We start from the raw sequence: 9,960 nt of genomic DNA on the forward strand, positions 1-9,960 counted from the left end.
GTTGAGCTATAGGCGCCGAGCCAAGAGCATATTTTTAAAATGAATTTTTTCCAAGCCAACTCACATGTCTTGCTAAGCCTGTATCAGGTACTATCTCCTAAGCTCTTACAAATATTATCATCTGATCCTCACAACAACCTTGTGGGGTAGGTCCTGTTACTACCCCCATTTTAGAGCTTCAAAGGAGAAAGGCTATGTAATGTGTCCCAGGTTATGGGGCTGGAACGTGGCAGAGCCAGGAGCCAAGTCCAAGCTGTCTGGCTTCAGTGCCCGAACCCAAGTGCCCTCCTCCCACCCCCAGTGAGGGGGTGAGGAGTACAGAGCATGAGAATTATGTGAAGTGAAACACTCAGCAAATCAAAAGCCCAGTCGCTACTGGTTGCTTTGCTGTGCACCCACTAGAAGGAGTTTGGGGAAAGCAAAAATGTGCAGAGGAGCTCAGCAGGGCTCTTCCACTCAGATGTACAGGGATCCGCAGTGGCTCTGACTGGTCAAACGGTGACCAGGAGGGCAGGCAGAGGGGATGGTTCCTTTGGCTCAGCCCTCACCTGGGTGGGGATTCAGTGGGGGAAGGATGTATGGGGGGAAAGGTTCTGGGGGAGACAGCTGCAACAGTCTTGAATGGTCGCCTAGCAGAAGCGTACAGAATTAGGTTGGTCTGTATTTACTCAGAAGACAGATCTGAATATGGACATCGCAGTACTGCTTCTGTAAAACATAAGGGAAAGGGACCTTTAACATCTTTTTCAATGTCCAAAGGAGGTTGCTAGTGGAATGAAAAGCACATGGTCTTCCACTGATATGGGTCAGGGGTGAATGCAACCTTTGCCATGTCTTGGCGGGGTCACCAGGGCAAGTGTGCAAACTCGTCTGTGTGCAGCAGCTTCCTTAATGTGGGTAATGACAATAGCTGGTGTTCATTAAGTACTAACCATAGAGACAGTACTATGTGCTGTACCTGCGTTAATTCATTTCATCTTTGCAACAGTCTTGCTAGACAGAGAGGTACTGAGAGGCCGTGAACTTGTCCAAGGTCACACAGCTACGCAGTGGCAGAGCTAGAGCTTGAACCTAGGCCTAATGGATGGAGAGGCCATTTCTCAGGCACAGTAGTATCCTGCCTCTTAGTAACACCAACGTTTTGTTCAATCATTGCCTTTTCCCACCAATATTTATTGAGGACCCCTACACGCCAGGCACTCACTTTGAGGTTGTTGAATGGATCCAAGGTAAGCTGTGTGAAGCTTCCAGCACAGCACTTGGCACACGGTAATTGTTCAAAGAGTATTTGCTGAGAGCAACCAATAAATGACCAAAAGGTTTTAGTGTTAGCGTAGGGAACACGGGTGGTCCTCAGGTCATCCAGCCCTCTCCTGGCTGAGCCATGCTCCGTCAGTCTCTCCCAGGTTGGGCAGGTGAGATGGTGGAGGAGAGGACAATGGCCTGAGGGGTTCTAGCTCTGCCCCTCCCAGGGAAGCTGCCCCACCCGCACCTTGCCTGTTTGCTGTGGCAGAGCCCAGGCTAAGCTACTTGGAGCCATGGGGGCCTGGCTGCCCCTCTGCCTAACTTTTCCAGTCTGAGCATCGGCTGCTGTTTTCATAACACACAGGAAGCTCACCTGAGGGTCTGCGCACAGAGCTGGGCCAGACGAGCTGCGGGCAGCTGGTTGGGAAGAGTCAGGGTGTTGGATAACGTCCTTTTGTCCAGAGCCAAGGTGCCCTGTCCAGTCTCAGCTCAATGTTCTGTGTCCATTGGGGGTGGGCAGGCTCAGTGGTGGGCTCTTCACATCTGGGGGCACTTGGGCTCTTGTGTGATGTGAGGGGTCATGAGGTCACCTTCTCCCTTATTGAGAAGTATCCATTCCCAGGAACCCAAGGGATGTAATGGGCCAACCTCTGTGAACAGTCCCTCCATCAGGGTGGGGCTGGATGGGGCACCAACACCAGTGGGGGTAGAGGGGCTTGAGGGGCCTCCAGGCTCTGGGGCCAAGGCAGGTGGAGCATCTTGGTGAAGAGGATGCTTTTTGCCCATGAGCAAGGTAGGGGCTGGCCAACTGGAACCTGCCCTCTGACCCCAGGCTCCCACTCAGCTAGCTCCCAAGCTCACCCCAAAGTCCTGACCCCAATCCCTGGCCCAATCAGGAACCCCCACCTCCACCTCTCAATGCCACTTCCAGGCTGAACCCCTAACCTCCATGCTCCACTTCTCTCACTCTCAGACCACAAGTGGGGCTTTCTTGGCTGAGCAGTTCCATTGGGAGCTCTGGTTCTGGGCCTTGCTGCCCATAAGGGGAGGCCAGGACAAGCTCTTGTGCTACTAATTCAGAGCCTGGGGTCGCAATCTGACCTGTAGTCACATCTCTGGAGGCAGGAAGGAGCTCTGAGGGAGTTGGAAGGGAGTCTGGAAGGAGTTAAGGACAGTTTCCCTGAATGTTCTTCCCCCAGGTGGCCCTGGGGGAAGGGCTTAGGGCTGCTCTCCCCTGAGCTCCCCCATGTCTCTCACCCCACAGCCCACACCTCAGGGAAAATGGGGCCTGCTGGTATCTCTTCCTATCTGGCTGGGCTTTGGACTGACTCTGAACCTGTAAAACCAGCCTGGGGGGCTGGTTGGGACACAGTTTCTCAGGGGACAGTCTTGTGGTGGGCCCAGGAACCTAGCCTCACGGCTTCCCTCTGCTCTCCCGGTTGACAGTGGGGGCCACTTTAACCCTGCGGTGTCCCTGGCGGCCATGCTGAGTGGAGGCCTCACCCTGATGATGCTCCTTCCCTACTGGATCTGCCAGCTGCTTGGGGGGCTGCTCGGGGCTGCCCTGGCCAAGGTGGGTGACCCCCAGGGGCTGGGCTGTGATGGGGCTGCTGGAGGTGGGAGGGTGGGGGGTGGTGGAGAAATGCCCAACTCCTGGCTTGTTTCTGGTGGTGGAGTGGGTGGACCCTTTCCATGGGCCTTGTTGCCTCCAGTCCTAACTTCCTTTTTTCTATCTGGGCACATTCTTTTTCTGCAAACCTGGTAGCAAATTCAGGACTCGGCATTTCTCTGCCTGAGGCTATTTCTGGCTCTGCAGTCAGGATAGTTCTCATGTTTTCCCATTCACTCACTTATTCACTGATTCACTTGTTCATTCATTCTACAAAGGTCTCACTGAACACTGCTTGAGGATTAGGGATAAATATTATTATCCTTTAGAAATTCCTGAATTAAGTTCAGTGTGTTCTCCAGTTTCCTAGTCTTGAACTTAGTTACCTTTGAAGGGGGTGCATATTCGGTTCATGGTTAGAATCCTCCCATCCCATCAGGAAGGCTAGCTCTTCTTCTCAGCTACAAGAGTTTTATAAATTACACACAAATCCATGGATGGACTCCTTCCTTCCTTCCTCTTCTTCCTCTTCTCTTTTCTTCCTTCCTTCTCTCCTTAAGTCTCAGTCCAGACAGGGACCCTTTAGGATGCAGGCCTTGCCTGCCATGTGGGGGGACGGTAGACTGGTCAGCCTGGCTGAGACTGGCTCTGAAGCTCTCAGCTCTGACCTACTGCAGACTTTAGTCCAACGTCTCATTCTGAGTCTTCCCCTGTCCTGGTCTCTCCATGCCACCGTGTGAGACCTGCAGCCTGTTTCCTGTCTGTAGAGGGCAGCCTGTACCTTCCTGCTCTAATTCTGTATGGAAAGTGGTGCCCAGACTTGCCCGTAAGCCTGGCCACGTGCAATTTGTCAGACGTGATTCTGATGAGTGCGCAGCAGCTGCCGTCCACTGAGCACACCCTCCCTGCTGGGCACTTTCCATGTATTCTCTTATTTAATCTCCCAGCAACTTCACGGAGCCCTGCAGCTGACAGTCCCTTAGCTCAGGTTTCAGGGTCCACCACAAGGCTGTCACCCCAAAATCCACAGCGAGTCCTTAGAGAGCACCCACCAGGTGCCAGGCACACCAAGACCCTTACCTGTGACCTATGAGCTGTCATTATCACCCTCCATTTTATAGATGGGGAAATGAAGGCACAGAGAATTTGGGAGCTTGTCCAAGTTCAGACAAGCTGGCGAGCAGCAGAGCCCAGGTGTGAGTTGAGAGTCCAGGAGCTGGTGCTCCCCACTGTCTTCCCTCTCCCAGTGCTGTGACCACCCCAGGCCCATTTCCTGTGGAGCTAATGGACCCTCAGCTTCGGGGCTCCTCTTGCACAGGCCCCTCCCAAAGTCCTACAGGCCCCCACCCCCACACTGTGTTCACCTGATCACGTGTGTTTGTCAGCGTTGCTAGAGGAAGATGTGTTTATGTTATTTTTCTTAAAGAAGGTCGTATAAGTGCCATAAACTCAGGCCTATATCTCCTGGAGCCACTACTGGGTGACCGCCCTTTTCAGATGTAAAGTGAGGCTTAGGAAGGCCTTACAGCTCACACACAGCCACCCATTGAGAACTAGGGGAGCTGGGATGTGGACTCTTCTCTGGCTCTTCAGGTGGGCAACATGCACTTTTAGGCCTCTCCTCTCAGCTCCTGGCTGTCTCTCTGCCCTCTATGACGTTGATTGACTTCTCTCCACAGGTGGTGAGTCCTGAGGAAAGGTTCTGGAACGCAACTGGGGCAGCCTTTGTGACAGTCCAGAAGCAGGGACAGGTGATGGGGGCATTGGTGGCAGAAATCATTCTGACAATGCTGACCTTGGCCGTGGGCTTGGGCACCACCACCAATGAGAAGACCACATTCTCTCCCACCCCATTCTGTGTTGGGCTGTCTGTCACCATGGCCATTCTGGCAGGGTGAGTGTCTCTTGGCAATGGGGCAGCCATGCCCAGATCTGAGCTGTCCTGGCTCTAGAGGAGGTCAAGCTTGAAGGTCATAAACTCAGTTGTTAATAGTGGATAGCCCAGTGCAGATGGGGGCAGTGAGCTGGCAATGTGGCAAAAACCAGCGAATGCTGGGAACTCTGATGTCTAAGAACTTTAGTCAATTCAGTCCTAGTGATGACTGACTAGGGCTGAGAAGGTAGATCTCAAGTGACTCAGCTAATTTCATCCAACATCAGAATTTGGATTTTTATGTGAAGTGTTCCAATTTTGATTATGTAAATGAAACATTCTTCTAAACTATGTTTATTCAGGTCAGTGGGCAGCCAGATTTTAGCCTCAGGCTTACAAAGACCGTCCACATCCGTTCTTGCTCTCTTTGAGCCTCTTAGCAGTTTGGGGGAGGGAGTAAGGAGACAAAGTTGCTTCAGGGATTTTATTTCTCTCATTTTATATAGAGGAACCTGAGGTTCAGAGAGGATAGATGGGCCTGATTTAAGGTGAATACACAGAGGGAAAAAAATATTTTTTTATTTTTTTCTTGAGATAGAGTCTCACTCTGTTGCCCTGGGTAGAGTGCTGGGCTGTCATAGCTCACAGCAACCTCACACTCTTGGGCTCAAGTCATCCTCTTGCCAGAGACTCCACAGTGCCTGGTACTACAGGTGCCCGCCACAACACCTGGCTATTTTTAGAGATGGGGGTCTTGCTCTTGCACAGACTGGTCTGGAACTCCTGAGCCCAGGCAATAAACCTGCCTCGCCTCTGAACATGCTAGGATTATAGGTGTGAGTCACCGTGCCTGGCCTGGGCAGCGGAAAATTAAGGGCCAAGTCTGGGACCAACATCCAACTCCTTCCTTTATTTTGGACACAGACCCAAGTCTGGCCTTTCTCCTGGGTCAGCTCTGTCATCTTTGGGAGGCGGAGCCAGGCTGGGCTGGGGAATGTGTGTGAGGCTGCAGCCGTACTTTGCTGCCCCCTAGTGGCCTGTGCTTCACGTACAAGCCTTCTGACTGGTTGCTGGGAACAGGGTGGGATGAGGTCTGCAGGACCCCAGCTTGAGTAAATGAGTGAGGATCCAGACTCAGAACTAGACAACTGCACACGGGACGTGGGGAACAGTCCCCCAAGCTCATGGCACAAGAGTCTCACTGAATGGGCTAGATTATAGCTGTTGTTGTTGTACATTAAGGGTGGGATCTATATGTAATTTCTCATTCACTCCTGACACCAACCTATGGGACAGGCACTTTCACCTCAATCAAAACAAAAGAGGTTAAAGGAAAGAAAATTCAATAGCTAGAACTAGCTTGGGTTTTGAATCTAGGTCAGCTGGACTCCAAAGTGGTGACAGCTGCCTGTCCTTGGAGTCTTTGGAGAGGATGGAGACCCGGCATTTCTCCCTGCCATCATGGAACAGGCATTCTTTCCTGGTCCTTCTTCTCTCAGTGCATGTGGGGCGTGCCAGACTCTGCACCAAGGGGGACATAGGCCTTTTGCTTCCCAGTGTTAAGGATCACCCAGGAGCCCATGATATGAAAGTTTAGAGAGGGTGTCTGGGGTCTGTGAGCCCCAGGCCTAGTTAGGGATATGGTGTTGTGGGCAGGTGGGGCCTGGCTGGGGTCCTGGTGACCAGTGTGCTGGCTGTTTGCAGGGGTGCTGTGTCTGGAGCCTGCATGAACCCAGCCCGTGCCTTTGGACCTGCTGTGATGGCAAACTACTGGGGCTTCCACTGGATCTACTGGCTGGGCCCGCTCCTGGCTAGCTTGCTTGTGGGACTGCTCTTTAGGTAAGAGTATGATTTGATCACCAGCCCATCTGGTGGGCACTTGGTGACTGCTCTAGAGCATCCAGGGATGGAGGGCCAGGCTCTCACTTGCATTTAGAGAAGGAAAGAGGAAGACTCTTGAGAGGAAAAGAACATGGCTCTATCTAGGAGCTTTGGCTGTGAGTGACAGAAACCCATGTCACAGTAGCTTATGATATAAAGGGGAATTCATTGGCTCACATAACCCAAAAGGTCAGGAGAATCCTGGGCCTGGAGACACATGGTGAAGGGCTGGGTCTCTCCTCCAGGGCTCAGAGACTGCACTGGGTCATCTCTTCCATAGGTTCGTCACTGGAGATGGGAAAACTCATCTAATCCTGAAGGGACAGTGAAGCTGATCTGATGGGATTTCTGCTGCTACTGGTGCCCTCAGCTGAGACATCCCACGTTTAGGACAGGACGGCTTCTGTATTTCCTGCCAGGACAGAGGCCCAGAGGAGGAACTGATTCACCTTCACTGCCTTGGGCCTGGCTTCTCAGACAGATAGATTGCTGCTCGGTCCTGAGGAGGCTGTAGGTTTCTGGAGTTCCTCTGTGCTCCCCAGAGACCCCAGCCCAGGGAGCGTGTTGCAGCACCACCCAGAGAGAGGTGGAAGCAGCTCAGCGAATGGAAGAGTCTTCTCGGGAGGAATCTCTGGAGACAGGAGAGGAGGTTATGTCTGTGCATTAGTCCTCCCCCTGCACCCGTGTTTCTCTTCCTCCTCCTTGTCCTTGCCTTCTCTGTTATAGAAGGGCCTCGTGAGGCCTGACCACTTTGCTGCTTCCCAAGCTGACTATCTCCCTTTGCAATAATAACACGGGTGTTTCTTTCCACGTGCTCATGGGGTTTGCCTTTTATTTAAGATATGTGTGCTGCTAGGAGGAATCAAAAGTCTGGACTTGGACCTTGGCTGTCCAGAGTGGCTGACCCCATAGCTCAGCCTGGAGTCCAGTGTCACAGTAGGTGCTTAGAGTACAGGCCAATCCAGAGCTTGTGTCCCCTCCAGGAGCTCCGTCTGGACCTCAGAGTACATTCTAAGCTCCATGTTAACACTGGTCAGAGTAAGTTCCAGATCACAGACCTCAGGATGCTGCGGAAAAGCCCAGTGCAGAATCTGGGGTCTAGGGGAGTCTCCACTAAAGTCTAGGCCACACATCAGCCCATTCCCTGCACTCCAGCTGGGGGTGAGGGTGGGGTGGGGCAGGGAGGCAAGAATTTCCTGATCATGGAATCCTGAGGCACTGGCACAGTGTAGGCCTCAGGAGACAGTGGCCTTTGGAAGGAATATATGAATATAGTGACTATGAAAGGATGAAAAGGCACATTCCGAACTTTACCTTCCAAGTACAGAGTCTATCTTCTCTGGAAGAATATGGGTCATTGGTAAAAGATAATCATCATAACACAATAAAGAAGCATCTGGGAAAAATCACTCTCAATAACAAAGAAAATACATCTGGAAGATGAGCAAAATACTCACCTGAGTTAAATGAAGAAAAGGCTCACTGGGGTGGCACCTATGGCTCAGTGAGTAGAGCACCAGCCCCATATACCGAGGGTGACGGGTTCAAACCCGCCCCGGCCAAACTGCAACAAAAAATAGCCGGGCGTTGTGGCGGGCGCCTATAGTCCCAGCTACTCCGGAGGCTGAGGCAAGAGAATCGCCTCAGCCCAAGAGCTGGAGGTTGCTGTGAGCTGTGATGCTAAAGCACTCTACTAGGGGTGACAAAGTGAGACTCTGTCTAAAAAAAAAAAAAAAAAAAAAAAGAGGCGCGGGGATGGAGCTGGCACCTCGGGCTGGTGCGAGCGGAGGCGGCCCCGGGCTCTCAGCGCCCTCCCCACGGTCCCTTCCAGCCCGGCGCCCCCACCCCCCCACCTGCGCCCCGCCCCTGCGGCCACCCCCAGCCAGGTACAGGGAGCCGCTCCTCTGCGTCCGCTAGTGCGGGAGTTGTCGCGGCGAGGGTTGGTCTCAGTGGACCAGGTCCCCGCGCTTAGGGATGCGACCGAGCTGAGAGGTGCCCCCTGCGGACTCTTGGAGCCGGCCACACGGAGTGAAAGAAGAGAAGAGAAGAGAAGAGGAGGGGAGGGGGGAGGAGAGGGAAGGAGAAGGAGAGGAGAGGAGAGGAAAGGAGAAGGGAGAGGAAAGGGGAAAGGAGAGGAAAGGGGAAAGGAGAGGAACGGGGAAGAACAAGACTCGCTGTAGAAAATGACCAATATAGTAGGATACTGCCTGTTGGGAAAATGGATACACCACGTATCCAAACAACTCAAACACTCCCGGAAAAAAGAGAATAGCAAACAAGAATGACAAAAACATCCCTTAACAGGGTGGTGCCTGTGGCTCAGGGGCTTAGGGCGCTGGTCCCATATGCTGGAGGTGGTGGGTTCAAACCCAGCCCCAGCCAAAAAAAAAAAAAATCCCTAAACAATTGAAAAAGGAGGAAATAATGTGATAAAATTAGAAACAAGCAAATTAGAATACTCACAAAGAGTAAATAAAGCTACTCTTTCATTTGGTGAAATGATGAAATAAACTTTGGACAGATGTAGTAAATAACTGCAGCCGGTGGTGGAACAAGATGGCTGACTAGAAACTCCAGAGATTGTTCCTCTGTACAAACACCCAATTCAGTAGCCATCCATGCAAGCAAGCAAGCACCTTTAGAGAAAACAAAAATCAGGTGAATGATCCTATGACCTGGCTGTAACATTGTATCGAGGAAAGAAGTACAGTCAAGGGCAGAAAAGACAGTCATGCACTGCCTACATTGCCCCTGCCCCTTCCTCCAGCAGTGCTGCATCAGCTCTTGAGTAACAAATTACTGCAAACTCAGTGGTTTGAAATAATACACAATTTAGTTGCTCAGGATTCTCAGAGTTGGCAGTTTGGGCTAGGCTTAGCTGGATGGTTCTTCTGCAGGAGGCCAGGTTTAGCTAATATCCCTGGGGATTCACTCATGGGTGGACAGTGGGCAGGCCAGCTGGGGACTGACTGACTGCCAGGTGGGATGCCTCATTCTTTTCCATAGGGTCTCCCATCCTAGAGCAGGCGTACCCTGAAGCAATGAGGTACATAGTAGCACTTTTTCTAGGATGAGTTCATGAATTTAATTTTCTGACCTCATAAGTACAAATACACACCCTCCTCACACACAGACACACAATTCTTTTAAAAGTTCCAAAACCCAAGCTTTTTCTTTCAAAATTGAAATCCTTCATGTTGAGCCAGCCATAGAAGATAAGGAGAATTAAATCTCTGCCAAAAAAAATTTAAAGTTAAAAATACAAAGAGCAAAACAAAACTTAAATATTTATATATAAATCTGGCTCGGCGCCTATAGCTCAACCGGCTAAGGCGCCAGCCACGTACACCTA

At 51.6% G+C, this 9,960-nt stretch overlaps 1 protein-coding gene across 1 annotated transcript in view; it reads left to right on the forward strand.

The window, feature by feature from the left end:
* The window catches only part of AQP8 (aquaporin 8), a 7,962-nt gene extending 1,025 nt beyond the window's left edge, over positions 1–6,937 (forward strand). The window contains exons 2-5 of the mRNA XM_012808868.2: positions 2,692–2,818; positions 4,534–4,748; positions 6,432–6,566; positions 6,889–6,937. Coding sequence (XP_012664322.1) covers positions 2,692–2,818; positions 4,534–4,748; positions 6,432–6,566; positions 6,889–6,937 — 526 coding nt within the window. The remainder of the gene's footprint in view (positions 1–2,691; positions 2,819–4,533; positions 4,749–6,431; positions 6,567–6,888) is intronic.
* The last annotated feature ends 3,023 nt before the right edge of the window (positions 6,938–9,960 follow it).

This window comes from Otolemur garnettii, unplaced genomic scaffold, assembly GCF_000181295.1.
Source record: "Otolemur garnettii isolate 467f Iridium unplaced genomic scaffold, OtoGar3 scaffold00096, whole genome shotgun sequence".
Classification (NCBI taxonomy): Eukaryota; Metazoa; Chordata; class Mammalia; order Primates; family Galagidae; genus Otolemur; species Otolemur garnettii.